We start from the raw sequence: 18,925 nt of genomic DNA, 5'->3' as shown, positions 1-18,925 counted from the left end.
CCACCATGTGGTTGCTGGGATTTGAACTCTGGACCTTCGGAAGAGCAGTCGGGTGCTCTTACCCACTGAGCCATCTCACCAGCCCCGATGATTTTTTTTAAAAAATTGTTTTTAGCTGGGCATGGTGGCATATATGCCTTTAATCCCAGCACTCAAGAGGCAGAGGCAGGTGGATCCTGTGAGTTTGAGGCCAACCTGGTCTACAAAGGGAGTTTCAGGATAGCTAGGACTGTTACACAGAGAAACTCCATCTCAAGAAAACAAAACAAATTATTTTTAATGATGTGTATGTATAGGGGTGTGTACACCTGAGTGTGCTGCCCACAGAGGTCAGAGGGATTAGAGTGACGTTACTGGAGTTGGAGTTAGAGGTGGCTAAGCCACCTCACATGGCTAGGAGCCACACTCGGGTCCTCTGCACAAAGTACCTGCTGCAAGCCGGAGCCTTCTGTCCAGCCCTGATGCCATCTTCTTTGTTTTGTTTTGAGTGTTCTGTTACATTTATTTCTGTGACCTAATAAATTTGGGGTACCCACGAGTCCTGAACATCTCCTTCCATGTTTGCCTTTGTCCTTGTGTTAGGTCACTGATGACTTTGAACTAAAGGATAGTGCAGACGTTGACCTTATTTTTTTCTTAGAAATATCAGATTATTCCAACATGATATTATTAATTTCTTGTGTCCTCCACTGGATTTCTTTGTTGTATTTAGTGAAAATCAAAGAATCATATCAATGACTCTTCCAGTGATTCCAAAAATGTCACAGAATAAGAAGTTTTAGTGGGCTGGAGGGATGGCTCAGTGGCTAAGAGCACTTACTGCTCTTCCAGGGGACCCAGGTTCAATTCCCAGCACCCACATGGCAGCTCACAACTGTCTAACTCCAGGATGTGACAACGTCACACATGCAGACAGACATACAGCAAAACACCAAACACCAGTGCACATTAAAAGAGAAAAAGGTGCCGGGCGGTGGTGGCGCACACCTTTAATCCCAACACTTGGGAGGCAGAGGCAGGTGGATTTCTGAGGTCGAGGCCAGCCTGGTCTACACAGTGAATTCCCCGACAGCCAGGGCTACACAGAGAAAACCCTGTCTCGAAAAACAAACAAACAAACAAACAGACATGTTTAACAAACATGGACAGCTAGTCTCTTTTAAGAAGCACTTAGCAGCCAGGCATAGTGGCTCTTGCCTTTAATTCCACTTGACAGAGGCAGGCAGATGTCTGTTAAGATTGTGGCCAGCCTGGTCTACAAGGTGAGTTTGTGGCCAGCCAGAGCTACATAGTGAGACCCTGAATGAGGGGAGGGGCAGTGACAGCTTCAGAACTGAAAACTGAAAAACTCTGGGAGAGACTTCATGGCCAAGGCACTGTGTATATGAATCTGACTTTATTTTCTCCATGATAATTTAGGTGATTCTTTAATGTGTCATTTTCTTTTTTCTTACTGCACTTTCAAGGCTTTGATAAAGTTCAAGAGTTATTTGTATTTTGAAGAAAAAGACTTTGTGGACAAAGCAGAGAAGAGCCTAAAACAGACTCCCCATAGTGAGGTGAGTCATGTCATAAACATGTCAGAGTGTAAGGCTTTGAAGATTGAGACTCCTTGAGGATAAAAGTGAGGCAGCTGAGGCTCAAGGAGACTGAGGGTCGCCTGGCTAGCTGCCTGCAGCTAAGAAGTGAGTCACTTCTGCCTGTTCTCTGCTGCATGGCTGTAAAGAAAGGGCTACAAAGTCAGTGACCTGATAAGGAGCTGTGTAGGAGACTGAAGAAGGCAGTGAGAGAGACTGGAACTAGGAGATTGTGCTGTGTCACTTGGAGATACCTGGGGCTGCATGGCTCACTCACTGTTCTAGAACTTTCCTCGCTGTCCCTTCCCAGGAGTCAGTCCTGCAGCCCAAGGTCACAGCGAAATCAAGAAGGGCCTCTGGCACACTGAGTCAAGCTCAGGGTCAAAGGTCAGAAAGGAAAGGGGAGTGAGGAGAAGTAAGAGATGAAGAGCCGCAGGGGTCAGCAGAGGGGTGACACAAAGACAAAGTTCTGAGTGATTGGGGGTGGGGGATTAAAATCCAGATAAAAGTTGAAACAGGCATAAAAAAGGTCATGCCAGAAAGAAGACTTTGGTTCTTCTTACAAATACAGAATGGCTATGCCGGGGCCTGGCAAACACAGAAGTGGATGCTCACAGTCAGCTATTGGATGGATCACAGGGCCCCCAATGGAGGAGCTAGAGAAAGTACCCAAGGAGCTGAAGGGATCTGCAACCCTATAGGTGGAACAACAATATGAACTAACCAATTACCCCCGCCCCCAGCTCGTGTCTCTAGTTGCATATGAATCAGAAGATGGCCTAGTCGGCCATTAGTGGAAAGAGAGGCCCATTGGNCGTGCAAACTTTATATGCCNCAGTACAGGAGAACGCCAGGGCCAAGAAGTGGGAGTGGGTGGGTAGGGGAGTGGGTGGGGGAGCGTGTGGGGGACTTTTGGGATAGCATGGGGAATGTAAATGAAATAAATACCCAATAAAAAAAGGGGAAAAAACAAAACAAACAAAAAAAAACAACAAAAAACCCCCAAATACAGAATGGTAAAGCTGGCAATGTGGCACAGGCCACAGGTAAGCACAGTGCTGAGGCGGTGTGAGCAGAGTGAGCTGGAGGCAGCCTAGGCTGTGAGCCTCTGTCCCACTCCATCCTCCACGTAAAGAACAGTGAGTAATGCAACTCACAGCTATTCGCTATATGCAGCATAGAAATCCAAAATCAGCCCAAAGTCAACTGAAATAATACATGCTTATATTCATCTTCCTTGAAAATGCCTAAAGTGGCAAATATAAGATGTATTTTTAGAATAAGTACATTAACATTATTGTCATTCTGGTAGCAGTAGCAGTATTAAGTGTTCTGCAATTGAGTTTGTTTTTTAAATCTTTGTGAAATTCTAAAATAAAACCTTGATCTTCATTTCAGATAATATTTTATAAAAATGGTGTCAATCAGGGTGTGGCTTACAGAGATATTTTTGAAGGAGTTTACTTCCCAGCCATCTCACTGTACAAGAGCTGCACGGTATGTACTCTCTATTTGGAAGTGTGGGGGTGGGTTGTTATGAAAGCCTTTGATATGAAAGTGATTTCTAGGAAGAAATGAGAGCATGCTCTGGGAGGCTGGTGTCTCAGCATGTGCATGAGTGAGATCAGGGGTGAGCATGCTCTGTGCTTTGCGGGTCTTGTTGTTTGACAGGAAAGGTACAGAGCATATCCATTCGTGGATCAGTGCGGGCATGTGTTGGTAACTTGCGATTGGTGACTGTTGCTTATACTTACAAAAACCAAAAATACACACACACACAGATGAGGGCGTGGAGGAGGCGGGGAGAGAGGAGAGAGGGTTACCTGGCGTGATGGTGCATGCCTTTGATCGTAGCATTTGGGAGGCAGAGGCTGGCTGATCTGAGTTTAAGGTCAGCTTGGTCTAAACAGTGAATTCTAGGACAGCCAGACCTGTCTCAAAAATTAAACAAATAAATAAACAAATAGATATCCTACCCTTACTACTTGCTTAAAAAGGGAAGATTAGCTCATGGAGAGTTCTATGTATTTGCTCATTACCTTCTATTGAACAAAGTAAGATGAGGTTCCAAGCAGGAATCAGTGAGAAGTCTGCTGTCCCTGATGCTTGATAGACACCAGGATGTTGGCACGCCTCCTTTGTCCCAGCTAGACCCTGAGTGTGACAGAGATGCTGTTCTTCTGAAACAGTGTATGCTATGTAGTCAGGTGACCTCAATCTCAGGATCCTCCTGCCTCAGCCTCTCCGGGGCATGTGCTACAATTCTACTAGTGTACTTTTCCTTTCAATATCCCCTGCCAAGTCAACTTTGTTCTTTTTCAATTTTTTTTCTGTGTCTGCTTGTATTGAACTTGTCCCAGGTTTCCATTAACTTTGGACCATCCTTCAAATACCCTCCAAAGGATCTCACGTACCACCCTGTGAGTACCATTAGGACACCTGCATTCATCCTTCATCCTTCTGTTTCTTGCTCAGACTTCTGTAGTCACCCATTCTGTTTTTATTGCTCCTGCAGATGAGTGACATGGGCTGGGGCGCTGTGGTAGAACACACACTGGCTGATGTTTTGTATCACGTGGAGACAGAAGTGGACGGAAGGCGTAGTCCACCCTGGGAACCCTAACCAGTCCTTGCTTCTGGTGACACTGTAAAATAATCCTGGGGGTTTTGGTTTTGTTTCTATAAAGTGTCAAATGTTTTCCCAGAGATGCTGCAGTACACTTTGATCGAGGTACAAGGCTGGGTGGGACTGCAGCAGTGCCTGCTCTTTAGCATCCCTGCCCCACACAACTACTTACTCTGAGTGCCATAAATCAGCCGCTCCCTGTAAGGCTGCTGCTGTGCCCAGACCTGCCAGGGAGGACCTGTTACTTTCCTGTGTGTTCCAAAGAGCGAGTAATCATGTCCAGACAGCTTGCTTGAGGATGCTGGATCCCCTGATTTCTGGGGAGGCAAGCTTGTTTCTGAGTGGCTGAAATCAATGGCAGTCTGTTCCAGAGCAGTCTAAAGGCGGTCTTTTTGGTGTGGAGTTTGGGGATCTGGGAAGCTAGTGGGTTCTATAAACTATAATTGTGAAAGGAATATGCCTACAGGGTTATATTAAAGGTTATAAAAGCTAGATCTTTCCTCCAATAAAACTTGTTTTCAAGCTTGTGTGGTACTTGGCTTCACTGGAAGTTGAGTTCCTGTTGACCCTATTAGCACCGTAAGCAGTGTGACGGGGGACAGCACTGGCAGGGTGGGACAGGCGCTTTTATTGCTGTCCTTCTGCCCAGGTCACCAGGCGCTTTCACTGCTCTGTGTACAGTGGACCCTCAGGGAGAGCAAGGCTAGCAGGCCTCCAGTCCGTCTTGGAACCTGGTGCTGATGTGTGCGGCTTGTCCTCTTGCCTGCCTTTCTAGTAGCCAGCCAGGGGTATGGGTCAAAGAATGGTGAGGAGCCAGCCTTTAGGAGGATGCCTTAATGACCTCCGATTTTAAATGCATAAGTCTGTGGCAAATGCAAAATCCTACACTGACCTAAAGATGTCCCTGTGTCGCCTTTTTTGTTTGTTTGTTTGTTTTGTTTTGTTTTAACTTGAGTACTGTGATATAAAGTGACTAACCAGGAGCTAGGAGGATGCAGAGTTATAGTCGAAGTATTTTGTTTTTAAGACATTTCCCAAGCTGGGCGTGGTGGTGCATGCCATTAATCCCAGCACTCAGGAGGCAGAGGCAGGCGGATTTCTGAGTTCGAGGCCAGCCTGGTCTACAAAGTGAGTTCCAGGACAGCCAGGGCTATACAGAGAAACCCTGTCTCGAAAAAAACAACAACAACAAAAAAAATTCCCAGGCTGGGGAGATGGCAACCATCCGTAACAAGATCTGATGCCCTCTTCTGGAGTATCTGAGGACAGCTACAGTGTACTTACATATAATAAATAAATCTTAAAAAAAAGAAAGAAATTTCCCAAGGTTCGAGTGACTATTAACACAAATGGCAACTTTACTATACTTGTCTGCTGCTGAATCCCCCAAACTTCTTTCATACATTGAATATCTTTTTTTTTGCCTTTTTGAGGCAAGGTCTGTCTATATAGCTTGACTGGCTTCAAACTGACAGAAATCTGTCTTGCTATGCCTTCTTTGGGGTGTCTACATTACTTAAAGCTGGGGTCACAGCCTACCAGCGGCTGGATACCCACTAATGCAAGTACTAGTCCAAGATAGAACAAGCCAGCTTACTGAGCTCATCAGCGTTTGAAGGACTCTGGAGAAAATGAAGTACGGGTGGGTGTTGGCACATAGCCATGTCCAGGTCTCATCTGCCTGTGTACCTACGTGTTTGTGTACCTGGATTTCCTGCATTAGAAGTTCTCAAGGTGCTTGACGGTACTTAGCAGTGTCTGAAAAAATTCGCCAGATGCCTGCAGGCCCCACCATTAATCCCAGCACTTGAGAGGCAGAGGCAGGAGGGTTGATATAAGTTCCAGGCCAGTTTGGACTACAGAATGAGTGAGACCCTGTCTCAAAAGAACAATTGAAGTGAAACAAGAAAAAAAAAACAACAACAAAAAAACGTGTGTACAGTTGTAAACTTGAATGTGTTAATAAGGTTCCTTTGAAAGATTAAAAAAGTACTATAAAATAGGTATCAGAATGCCAGTGACAACTGCTTTTATTAAAATGTAAGATTAAACAAATGGGTCAAACATCCCAGACGGCAGAGATAGAGTTACAGTGTGTACAGGAGCAAACGCTAGTCCAATCAAAGCCACAGTGTTTGCTGAAGGTGCTTCTCCACTGGCAGCCTGTTGTCTCGAGGCCGGCACACGTGGGTCTTTCAGCAAGTGGCTGCTCTCTTAGCTGATTCCCGGGATGGTTCTATCAGAAACACTACAGCTGCCCTCCCTCACCTCAAAGCACCGAGGTGAGCAATAAATATCAGTGAAGGCTTAAGACGTCAATAAATAAGTACATGTTCCACATTGTTCTGTTCATAAATAAGCTTAGCTCTTTGCAAATGATGGGGGTCACTCACACGATAAGGGACAGAAAAGTGGGCGCTTGCTGCCTACCCTGACAACCCAGGACCCAAGACCAGGGTGGGGGTCGAAGGCACACTCCTGAAGTTGCCCTCTGACATCCACGTGTCTGCTGGGGCCCGTGCACACTCACACAGACATTACTACTACTTTTTCTTTTTTTGAAAGATGCTTAGAATGAAAAGCTTTTGGTTGTTACAATTGTTCATCCTTAACACATTCGGAAAGGAATTCCAATATATACCAGTATTTATGTGTGTAAGGTACTTAGTGTGGATAAGCAGCCATAAGGACCTCTCTGTTTTTCATTTCTCCTTCCATCTCTGTGGCTTCTGATGTCATCAGTCTTGGTGGCAAGCACGTACACATTTTGCTGGTCACACTTATATTTTTGTCATTTTTATTATTTTATGTTTTTGAGACAGCGTTTCTCTATGTAACAGCCCTGACTTTCCTGGAACTTACTCTGTAAACCAGGCTGACTTCAAACTCAAGAGATCCACCTGCTTCTGCTGGGATTAAAGTCATGTGCCACCGTCACCTGGCTCTCAATTTATACCTTTAAAGTGTAATATCTCCAAATCCCGGAATAGGAATGTTCTAGCTCTACTGACTTGTAGCTATTTGTCTTCCTAGAAGGTAACATAACATTTTAACCTTTTCAAATAAGGAAGTTGCTAGCTCTGAGCCAGGCTGGCATCTACTCTGTCTATAAACAATAGAGCAGTCACTTTACCTTAACATTATTGGTCGTATTATTTAATCAGTATAGGTAAATGAAAATCCTGTCATCATCTTCCTGCCAGAATGCTGTAAATCTTAACTATCAACTCGGAAGAATTTATTCCTGCTTGTTGTGAGATGGTCTCACTGGGGTCCTAGCTGGCCTGGAACTTGGAGCGATTCACTGGTGTCACCATTTGCAGTGTTGAGATTAAAGCTGTTGAGCCACCGCATCCGACAAGGGTTGTGTTAATGAGTGTTCAGCCTACATACCTGTATGTCTATGTACCACTGCACACCTGGTGCCCATGGCGGCCACAAGAGGACATCAGGTTCCCTGGGACTAGAATTAGAGTTGTGAGCTGCTGTGTGGACGCTGGGGATTGGCCCTGGATTCCTTGGTAGAGCAGCTTGTGCTCCCAACAGGTCAGCCATCTTTTCAATCCCTGGGTTTTGTGGTTTTGAGACAGAGTCTCATTATGTAGCTCTGGCTATCCTTCTGTGTAGACCAGGTTGGCCTCAGTATTAGAAAAAATCCACCTGCCTCTGCCCTCTTGAGTGCTGGGATTAAAGGCATGTGCCTTTAATTATGAGGTTGCATTTTTAGGAAAGAATCGAAACAGTCAAATGACAAATCTCCAGAAGCTTTGTTCCCTTTTGTGAGCTAGGAGATTTAAACGCAGAGTTCTGCTGAAGCTGTGATTCCCTAGGCTGGGACCTGAAATGTACAGGCTGAAGTGTGCATGCATGTTCTTTATTGTCATGGGATTAGTAGGGAAGTCGGCACAATGGTGGTTTCATTTTTCCTCAGAGAAAAGTTGGAATACTCTGGAAGGGCCCTTTGTAGGTAGTTTCAAGTTCTGGTCTTTTACAGAGGAGCAGAAGGCCACAGTGTTTCCTAGGTAAGACCTTGCTTTGTGCGCACACTGCCTTCAGGTAGTGACATTTGGAGCTGGTATGACAACAGTTCCCCATCCTTAGCATCTCCTGTTCGTAGCTGCTGATGTCTTTTAGGTCAGCATATACAAGCCTAGATGGAAGGTTTCATAGCTACTTAGCCCTTAGCCTTCACAGCGAGGCAGTGGAAGACACTAGAGAACTTTTATTCTAAGCCTCATTTCTATTTTGCTGATCCTGATTTTACCAGTCAGTCCTAGTGTCTTCTGCCTACCACCCCTCCCGATGTGGTTAACTGAAGATGGACAGACTTGCAGGCTTCCTGTCAGAGCTTCCAATGACTTGCAGGTCGACGTGGTGGACACTCCTTAACACTGGGCCTCAGAGGCAGGGCTGGCCTCCAGGCGCTTGCGCAGGTGGTTGGCGAACTCTATCTGGGTCTGCGATAGGACCTGGTTGATGATTGTCTTCGGCAGCCACCCCTGGGGTAGACACAAGAGCACTGGGATCCTGAGCACAGTTCTGTACCCCACATAGGCAGGGGCACCTTAAGCTTGGTCTTGCTGGATAAGGGGGCCTTAGCTGCCTTATGGTTAAAGATAGGATGTGTGACCCCGAGCGAGACATCTGTGTCACCTGAAAGGTGAGAATCCCCATCTACTGGGCCTAGGATCACCTCTTTGTAAATGGTCATAATTATATATAAAACTGATTTTTTAAAAAAACTATCTTGGAATCTCAAATGTGTGATCTTCCTACTTCTTCCCTAAAGTGCTGAAGTTTATGACACAGCACCTAGCTTTTTAGATGTGGAAGCTTTTTTGCAAGCTTCCACACTGGCAGAATAGGAAGCCATGCTTCTGTCTGTTGCCTATCCAACAGCTTGTGACTCTTATCAGAAGGCAAGAAGAAGGCTGGCAAGGCGGCTTAGTGGGTCAGAGTACATGCCTGGCCATCTGATAAGTTCCTGGGGCCCATGTAGAGGAGGAAGAGCCCCAGATCAACAGTGTCCTCAGACTTCCACCTCGCTGTCACACATGAGCACCTACATTCACACATACACATTGTGCATACACAACAACAACGTGCTTTAAAAGTCAAGAAAACCTGCAAGAGGCTTCTCTATGCTGGGGACAAGAGCATACTGTTGTCACTACTTCCCACTCAGGCTATCCCCCCAGGCCTCTCACCTTCAGGTCAATACTGAGCAGCCAAGTGAGTTTAGTCTTGGAGGGACTTCCAGCCAGTGGATGAAGCACCATGCAGGTGGGGCCGTGTTCAGCTCTGGTAAGGCAGGAAGACAAGTGAGAATTCCTAAAGACTGTAGAGTTACACTTCTAGAGTCCCTTGACTTTTAACTTTCATCAGGAGGTACTTTACCAAGAATACTAAACAGTTGGCATGGGTACTCGCTCATCAGAACCTGCTGGTTGTGAGGCTTCTTGCTGGGCCACCATGGTTAGAACCCACCCACAGAGGCCTGCTCCTAGCTTTGGAAAATCATTAGGATTCTTAGAAAGTTCCTGGAAGGGTAGAATAGACCACCTAGCTGCGGAAGTGGGGCTACTCTGGCCATTGCTTTTTTGTTAAAGCTGAGAGTGGGGCTAAGAATTGGTTGCTTGGAAGTGGGGATCAAGATTTTGGCACTGCAGTTTAGAGACTGCCACCAAATTTTACCTGATGATACCACTCTGCTCGGGCATCTCCCCAAAATGTGTGGCCATGCCTGCCAGCACACAGGTGGAACCTCTGCGCTTGGTACAGCGCACGCTCACAAAGTCTCGGGGCCCCACCAGGTTGCCTGCTGCCGCCGCAGCCAGCTCGTGAGTGATGACCGTGTCTTTTCCAATCCTCTGCAGGACCTAGCACGAGGGAGTTGGAGCCTGGACTCAGCCACTGGTAGGTTAAGCACCCGCTGTTCAGGACTGCATTCGCTTGGTTCCCTGCCGCCCACAGTTGGGCTTTCCTCACCTTGATCTCCTTGACATTTGGGTTCCACTCTCCCATGGCCTCCATGCGGTCCACAAGTTCTTCATAGAGTCTGTCCATGGGCTGGTCTACCACCACCTCCAAGCGAAACACCTTGCCTACATCTGGCACCATCTTACTTAGCACTTCGTCCCCGTTCTCCTGTTGGGGACAAAAGAGAGCCATGGGGTTCTGCTTAGAGAACATTATTCCTAGCCTAGGTCTCAGACAACACTCGGAACAGGGACAGTAGGCCTACGATGAGCAATAGGTGCCTGGATCACTACCTGGTGAGGACCCAGTGGGTAGACACTGCGGCCATAAGCCTTGTATGTCCACTCAAAGCTGGAAGAGGTACCTCGCCTATTGTGTTAGTGATGAATGTTGGTAGTATGGGTAGGTCCAACTGAAATGGCCTGAAGGACAAACTGGTCTACAGCAGCTAACTAGATACAGAGAAGGCTGGGCTTTTTGATTTGTTTTGTTGACTCACTTTGGAAGAACCTGGGGCCTGAAAGTTTCAGTGATCTGCCCAAGATGCTTAGCAAAGATACACTGCTAAGGCTGGATCCCAGATTAGTCGATTACTATATCAGATCCTATTAGTCTGTTATTTCCGTTCCTGTAAGAGCTTGAGCAACAAGATGTTTCATCTGAACTTGGGGTAATGGACAATGTGTAGACTTTTGTTGAAGATAAGGCCACCAAAGTAGTTCTAATAATAGAGCTACTGGTTTTAACGTAGGTTTTGCTTCTGTGTGTCAGGATGAGATCATGTTTTTTACTGGATGAGTTTACAGCATTCGGAGAGTAGTTAAAAAAATAGGAATACTGTTTCTCAATGAGTCTTCAGGAGGGAAGATGATCTGAGAACACATTCCCTGTTTGCTTGTTTTGAGGAAGGGTGTGACCATGCGGCCCTGGCTAGCCTGGAGCTTGCTACCTAAACCAGGCTAGCCCCTGAGTGCTGAGATGAAAAAGTTATGCACCCTCACCCCACTTGATGATATATTCTTAGGAGAGTTCTCAGACCAAAACTTTTTGACTGTTTATCAATTGTGGATGCAGTGGGAGTCCCGGCAGGCTTTGAGCATGGTAGTGGGACCATCAGTAACTGCAGGCTTCTCACAGCCGCCTTTACTTACCTGCTGGCTTTCCTTCTTCCAGCCTTCCTGGTTGTTGAGTATGCCCAAGGCCTTCTGCATAGCCACCTCTCCCTGCTGGATGTAGGACAGCTCCTGGTCACTATAGAGTGTTGCTTCCAGTTGAGAACCTGCATACATAGCCAAGGAAAAAGAAAACGTGGGTACAATGGTCCTAGCCAATCCATAGCTCTCATCCCTCTGCCCTCTGAATGTGTTCAGCCTTCAGAAGAGACAACATCATAGCCACAGGGCTCTACTTGCAGGTCAAGGTAGACACAGGAGTTAAGTAACCACAGGTAGGGGACAGGCCTCACGCACCCTAAGACCCATCACTGGCAGAAGCTCAGAAAGCCCCAATATTTATTTACCAAGCAGAGAGCTCCGTCGAACTTGACCCATCCACCCGGGACTGGAATCCCCCAGTGCTCTCCAGTTGAGCTCTTGGCCAATGGCCAGCACAGCTTGGTGCCTTAATCCTGCAGGGAGGGAAAGAAACATTTGTCAAGTAGCTAGGAAATCTCTGGGAGAGGAACCGTTCTGTCCACTCATCACAGATGAGCAAACCGGCCTAGGGACACAGATCCCAGCAGGGACCCAAACTCCAGCCACATCTCTAACTCTCAAGTTCAGTGTTAAACTTTCTCTCGCACTTCCAGGGCCCAGATCTCTTTTCCATCATGGAAAATAGGGGTGGACTGGTCAGACCTGGCCCTACCTGGCCATAAAAGTTTCCCTGGGCCACTTGGGTAGCCCCTGGATATTGAGTAGGATGCGCTCCATCTCCTGAGGGTTGCCCTACCAAGGGACAACCAGCTATCCAGGGACAAGAGTCACCCTTAGCATCCTTTGCCTTGTACTTCTGCTGCTCAACCCTCCTGTCTTCTGCTCTTCTTCCCAGACAGTGTCTCGGACTTGCCAGGCACTTCTTAGAGTAAAGACTAGCTTCTGTATTTCTCTACCACTATGACAAAAACTTGCCTGGGACCCTTGGTACAGACTTAATCCACTCGTGAGGGGAGGCAACATCAGTACTAGCTCCAGAACAACTAGGGCCTTAGAGTAGAAACTAGGAATTACAGAATCTGGATGAGAGGTGGCACCTTAGTAGCCAGGCCATTTTTTTAGGTGAAAACCTGAGGTCCAGAGAAGAAGGGCTTTACCCAGGCTCCCCCAGTTAAGAGGCATAGCTGGGATCGAAGCTGAGGTGACCTATTCCCCTGCCCAAGAGCTTTCCCACAAAACAATGTTGCCTAGAGGCTCTTGGCAGGCTCTCATCCCTCCCCCCTAACCCAGACTCACCTTTCATATTGCGCATATGTCTATAGGAGCTTCCAGCACACAGCTTGAACGTAGCGAGGAACATGCTTTCTCGGCAGATGTGGCAGTGCTGGGTGCTGAGGTTGCTGCTGCTCTCAAGGGTGGTTCTTCCTGAGCCTCTCAAGGTCCTGAGTCCTGCAGCTGCCTTAAATGCTTCCTGTGGAAGGCTGTGCATCATCACTTGAGATAAAAAAGTCATCAGTCATTGTGCAGAGGGTCAAGGATGGAATGATTGCCTCACCCTGCAGTGCTGGCCAAGGTGGGAGGGGGCAGACTGCGTAACGGGAGGGACCAGACTCTGCAGGTAGGGGAAGCAGGGCCACTGGAATGGGGCAGAGGGCACATATAGCTTCTCTAAAGCTGTAAATGTAGACTTCAAGCCCTGTCCTCAAGCTCCGGTGCATCAAAAAGTATATAGAAGCTCTGGCCAAGAGAGGGAGCCAGGGTAAAAGAGTCAAAGAGTGAGTTCTTGCAACAAGACCAGAGGTAGGCATGGTGGCACATACTCTCCCTGGCAGAGGCAAGTAGATCTCTGTTGAGTTCAAGTCCAGCCTGGTCTATATAGTAAGGTTTAGGACAGCAAGGGCTACACAGAACGACCCTGTCTCAAAAGAACAAAAAACCTGCAAGACCGTCCATCAGGTCTGGAGGGTGTCAATGGCTGGCTCAAAGACAAACAGGATGCCAGTGTCAGGGGTAGGGCAATATAGGACAATAGCTCAAGTCCTCTAGCTGGCCTTGGTTCCTTCTACGTGGGACCTCCTGAACACCCCATGTGTTGTTCAGTTTTCATTTATTTGCTCACCCACTGATACCAACTCCATTCTAACTTCTCATTCTGGGAACTCTGAAAATGAGATGACCCACCCAGTAAGCTCTCAAGGCAGAGAGTAACTTAGGCCTGGGTTCCACCCTGCAAGCTCATCCTTTCCTCATGCAGCTAAGGCTGGCCTGCCCTGCTCCAGGTCCTGACCTGTGCACAAAGGTGAGAAACACAAATCATTTGGACATGGACTGTTGTCAGTCCCTGCAGGTATGTGATCCCTGTGGTACTGGGCAGATTCAGGGAACCTTTGAACGAATTGCCTCAGTTGCTCCCAGACATGCCAGGCAGAGAAAAGCTCTACCACCCAGCCCTGCCCTGCCAAGATCTCTTCTTTCCAAGTACCTTTGAGGCTACTTTTAAACTAAATTCATATGTCAAGAATGTCATCAGTAAAGTCTCATTAGATTTGTTCTGCACCAGACCCTGCCGCCAGCAGGATACTTTTGAATCTTGTCATTACTGTCCCAAGGCAGGACAAGACTCCTTCAAGGCAACTGGATTAATAGTTATATATGGATACAGCCTACATTTCTGTCCTGTTGAGGTTGTGTGAGAAGCCTTGTGGGAGCTACTGTCATGAGGCATCTAAGGCTCTAAGGTCTAGTCCCAAAGGCCTACTACTCTTGTGCCAGGGCTCACTTTGTCCATTACAGGTTTCTAGTAGCTTGTCCCCCCCTAGTGCACACCCTCTCCCAATCAGTGCCCACTGGAGAGGCGTAACCCAGTTCCTGCCTCTCTTGTGGGATTAAGACAAAAGTGTTGGGCTGGAGAGATGACTCAGCAGTTAAGTCCACTGACTGCTCTTTTAGAGGTCCTGAGTGCAATTCCCAGCAACCAGATGGTAGCTCACATCCATCTCGTAATGGGATCTGATGCCCTCTTCTGGTGTGTCTGAAGTGCAGTGTACTCATACATAAAATAAATAATTCTTTAAAAAAAAAAAAAGTCTAACCTGGCCTGTCCTTGAACTTGCTAGGTATCTCAGACAAGCCTTGAGATTCTGATTTTCCTGCCTATAGACACGGTCTGCAACACCTTTTTCTTTGGGATTAATTCCCACGGGTACTGACTACTTCGCTCTCAAACTTGTTGGCTCCAGCACTCAGTTCTTATGAGGACACAGTGTTCTTATTTCTCTGTTGGGGCCTTACTTAGGGAAGCAGCAAGGGACACAGGCACACACCTTTGGTTCAGGAAACTCCCTCCCTGGTATTCCTTCCAGCTCCCAGGCTCCCAGAGAAGACAGAAGCCTGCTCCTCTCTAGGTTGAAGGTGCGCTGGCAGGCTGGCCTAGCTGCATCCTCCCCACTGCTTGGCATCCTCCCCACTGCTTGGTACACGTGCTTCCCCAGACACACGTGGGCCCTCCTTCAGGGAAAGTGGTAGGGAGTTGGGAAGGGGTTGTGTGGGACAGGCCATACAGATAATATTCAAGGCCTTGCTGTTGCCATTCTGTGGAGAATTATGGCATTCGAGGAAGGAGGGGGTAGTGTGGGCAGACTGGAACGCTGAGACATCCAGCTGCTGCTGATGTCAGACACTGCCATTGACTCAGGGAGGGGGTGTGGGGTGACCTCCCTGAGTGCCAAGACTTTCTTCCTCCTCTTATCCTCTCCAGGCTCAATGACTACTTAACTCTTGCTGTTCCTCTGAGCAGAAAGGTCAAGAAAGGTCTGGGAATACCCTCTGACTCTGGGTATCTAAATCTGGCTTTACCTTTTGATAAGAGCAGAGCCTACACAGAAGGAGACTGGATGGACAGAGCAGACAAGGAGAGGGAACAAGGCTTTGCAACAGAAAAGGGCATTCCATCATTAAGTATCAACCACCCTACACTCAATGTCCACCACGTCACATAGACTCATGTGACTCTGCCCACAGAGGGAAGGGAGAAAGGAGTGCCACAGAGATATATTCCTGCCCCTGCTTCTGTAAATGCTGAGATTACGGTATGGGTCGCGCCTTGCTCAGCACTGCTAATGCCCCCCACCTTCCACCTTCCCTCCCTCCCCTACCCCTTGAGGTCTGTAAAGGTGTGTGCTACTATGCCTGGCTTTTTCTTCTTTAATTTTGTATTTTGTTTTTTTGTATTTTGCCTTCCATGTATGTCTATGCACCACTTGTGTGCCTGATTGATTGATGCTCATGGAGGCCCAAAGAGGACATCAGGTCCCCTGGAATTGGAATTACAATTGTGAACTGCCACATGGATGCTGAGAACCAAACCGGAGTCCTCGAGAAAAGTAGCGGGTGCTCTTAACTGCTGAGCCTGGGCCATCTCTCCAGCTTCTCTTTAAAAGCTGGGGAGTTAGCCAGGCGTAGTGGTGCACGCCTTTAATCCCAGCACTTGGGAGGCAGAGGCAGGTGGATTTCTGAGTTCGAGGCCAGCATGGTCTACAAAGTGAGTTCCAGGACAGCCAGGGCTACCCCCCTCCCCGTCTCAAAAAAAACAAAAAAACAAAAACAAACAAAAAAAGGCTGGGGAGTTTACTCTATTGTGGAGGCTGGCCCTGCCTCAGTGTCCCTGGAAACTAGGAGCTACAGGTGCACACCCGCTTACCCAAAACTTACTTTTGATTCTAGGCCACTTGGTAAATGTAAGACCTACTTAACAGAGAACAGCAGGCACCCACAAGACAATCTGGAAAAAGACTTTGGAGAGGTGCTGTGCAAGGGGAATGACGAACACTGGCTTAAGGCTCCTCCAGTAACTCCCTCCAACTGGGGCCCTGTCCAACTCTCCACCCCATGTGTTTCTGAGATGTGTCTTCAGAAACTCTGACACAAATTCTTGACGTCTGGAATCTGTGGCCTGCAGCTAAGACAGTGCGTGTATGAGCTGTCCTCACCTTTTGGTGTGGTACTGGTCCCTGGAGGGTCTGACTCAACTTGAGCTCACATCCATATTTTTAGCCATTCATCTGTCTAGCCTTCAAACAGCTTTACAGTGAAACCTAGTATTTCAGGCCCCATTCAGATGTTGGGGCTACAAGATCAAGCAGACAGAAAATCCCTTTACTTGGTTTTGTTTGGTCAACAAAGGGTCTATGTAGCCCTGGCTGTCCTAGAGCTATGTAGACCAGGCAGGCTGGCCTCAAAATCAGAGACCCTGTCTCTCCCTCCCAAGTGCTAGGATTAAAGGTGTGTCACCAGCTCTTTTAAGGACAGGGACTCATGTAGCCCAGGCTGGCCTCCAGATCACATTGTAGCAGAAGTTGTCCTTAAATTTCCAAAGACGGGCGTGGTGGCGCACGCCTTTGATCCCAGCACTAGGGAGGCAGAGGCAGGAGGATTTCTGAGTTCGAGGCCAGCCTGGTCTACAAAGTGAGCTCCAGGACAGCCAAGTCTATACAGAGAAACCCTGTCTCAAAAAACCAAAATTAAAAAAAAAAAAAGTAAAGGAAACAACAAAACATTATTGTTATAATTATCGGTTGTCACCTTTAAAAAAAATTTTAAAAATTTAAAAAAAATTAAAAAAAATTTTTTTCCAACCTTCCTGCCTCTCAAGTGCTGTGTGCCCATACATCAAAAATCCCAGTCCTAAGCATTTACTTTGGAGATTGACAGTAAACAATGACAACTTTGTCAGCTGTCGATAGTGAAAAATCAAGCTGGAGGAAAATGGGTGGGGCAGGATTTCTGAGGGCTTTCTCCTGCTACTCCGATGTTGGACACTAGAACACAGGGCCTTGTGCATGCTAAATGAGCTTTCCCTCATTGAGCAACCCTTCCAATCCTAGAGACGGGATTTTGAAAAAGTAGTCAAGGATGGTGAAACTTGAGCAGAAATCTGAAGGCAGAAAGAAAAGCATTCAGGCCATGGGAAGGTATTTCCACTTAGAGGACATACTCACACAGCAAAGGCTGAAATCAAAGCTGAGACAACCAACACGTGCTTCGTCCTTTCCTAGTGATAATGGACATTTCAAATCAGACTGTAATGCTTTTCAGGTGTTTGAGTCACTCAGAAACACGTACTTGATTGACAATACCAACATCAGCATACATACATAGTTTTACATGCAGCCTAACTTAATTATACATGATGTACTCTTTTTCTTGTTTTTACATTTTCTTTTGTATTCTATTCAGGGTAGGAGGTTATTGTGGTTTAATAAGCAGAGAGCATGAAATCGAATATGAAGGGCCTCGGGAGACATTAAAAGAGCCTGAAGCAGCCATGCGCAGTAGTTTCAGAATGCACATGGCTACACGCAGGGCTCTGGGGATCAAATCCTCCGACCTGGTAGGAACTTTCAGTATGAACTGGAGTTGCTCCTGCGACGGCCAGTGTGGTCAGAGCACCGCCTCTCAGTACGAACACAGGGAAGGGCAGCGGAAGCAGGCCCTCAGCTGAGAACCAGAGCGGAGAGAGGGGAAGCAGTCCCAACAGTGTTAACTTTTAAGACCAATTCCAGGCTGCTGCATGACCTGGACTGGAAACCTCACACAGCTGAACCTTGCAAAGAACATAGGTGTCAAGGGCAGGAATGTCCCTTTCCCCTTTGTAACTCATATCTGCTGCTACACTGGAATTGTCTGACTGATGCTGAAATAACTAAGTGACCTACGCAGAGCTCAATTAACCAGTCACTCTGCTGTCCCTGAACTAGGATGTCACTGCACTTAGGCATGTGACATGTGGACCTTGCATATCTTAAGCAAGCATTCTGCTACTTACTGAGCCACATCCTCAATCCAAGGACTTCAAAATGTATCTACTGTAAAATCAACTCAACAATAAAGAATTCACATGTCAAATGGCTTCCAGGGTAGGTTTTTTTCTTAAACACCCGAGAACATAAAAAAGTGTATTTCGCCGGGCGTGGTGGCGCACGCCTTTAATCCCAGCACTCGGGAGGCAGAGGCAGGCGGATTTCTGAGTTGAGGCCAGCCTGGTCTACAAAATGAGTTCCAGGACAGCCAAGGCTACACAGAGACACCCTGTCTCCAAAAACAAAACAAAACAAAAGTGTATTTCATATTGCAGTATGAAAAAGTCCACAAACCTCTTAGGAAAGAGTATTACTGTTCAAAAGATTATAAAAAATGATGTATCCGAGATAAATTACTGAGAATCATTTCAATGTGCCAATGAGCCAATTTGCATGCTGTTGCCTCATTGCTCACTCTGTGTACTGAAACACAGTGCTTTTAAAGTGTCACCTGTCAGACTTCCTACGCAATTATTACTCTCCAACAATCAAGCCAACAAAACGTGCTGTCATCATGAATCAGTTGTTACTAAGCACCATTTGAGGGCTTTTGTGTTGTGTGTGTAGGGAGGGTTGTTGTTCTTGTATAGATGATAATCTAAGCAAAAGATGATCAAAAGGAGTTGAGAATCTGGATAAGTTAATGTAAGATTGAGAGCAAAGCATATTATGAAGACATTCTTATAGTTTGGAAAAACCGTGGGTAAATCAGGGCTCAAGTTTTCTAAACCT

At 46.9% G+C, this 18,925-nt stretch overlaps 2 protein-coding genes across 5 annotated transcripts in view; one reads left to right on the top strand and one right to left on the bottom strand.

Annotated features, from left to right (window-relative positions):
* Ash2l (ASH2 like, histone lysine methyltransferase complex subunit) overlaps positions 1-4,737 on the top strand; it is a 33,019-nt gene extending 28,282 nt beyond the window's left edge. For all 4 annotated transcript variants that reach the window (XM_029480806.1, XM_021170011.2, XM_029480804.1 and 1 more), the window contains 4 exons: positions 1,467-1,559; positions 2,976-3,074; positions 3,938-3,997; positions 4,093-4,737. In XM_029480806.1, coding sequence (XP_029336666.1) covers positions 1,467-1,559; positions 2,976-3,074; positions 3,938-3,997; positions 4,093-4,200 — 360 coding nt within the window. In that variant the 3' untranslated portion in view covers positions 4,201-4,737. The remainder of the gene's footprint in view (positions 1-1,466; positions 1,560-2,975; positions 3,075-3,937; positions 3,998-4,092) is intronic.
* A 2,031-nt stretch (positions 4,738-6,768) lies between these two features.
* Positions 6,769-12,788, bottom strand: Star (steroidogenic acute regulatory protein). The gene is made up of 7 exons (XM_021169998.1): positions 12,633-12,788; positions 11,702-11,809; positions 11,334-11,461; positions 10,192-10,350; positions 9,898-10,082; positions 9,411-9,504; positions 6,769-8,702 (listed from the first exon to the last, which is right to left on the bottom strand). The coding sequence occupies exons 1-7, from the start codon at positions 12,694-12,696 to the stop codon at positions 8,589-8,591; spliced, it is 852 nt and encodes a 283-aa protein (XP_021025657.1). The 5' UTR covers positions 12,697-12,788; the 3' UTR covers positions 6,769-8,588.
* Positions 12,789-18,925: the final 6,137 nt, after the last annotated feature.

The sequence above is a fragment of the Mus caroli genome, chromosome 8, assembly GCF_900094665.2.
Source record: "Mus caroli chromosome 8, CAROLI_EIJ_v1.1, whole genome shotgun sequence".
NCBI classification, from domain to species: Eukaryota; Metazoa; Chordata; class Mammalia; order Rodentia; family Muridae; genus Mus; species Mus caroli.
This window is presented reverse-complemented; position numbering and strand designations above follow the sequence as displayed.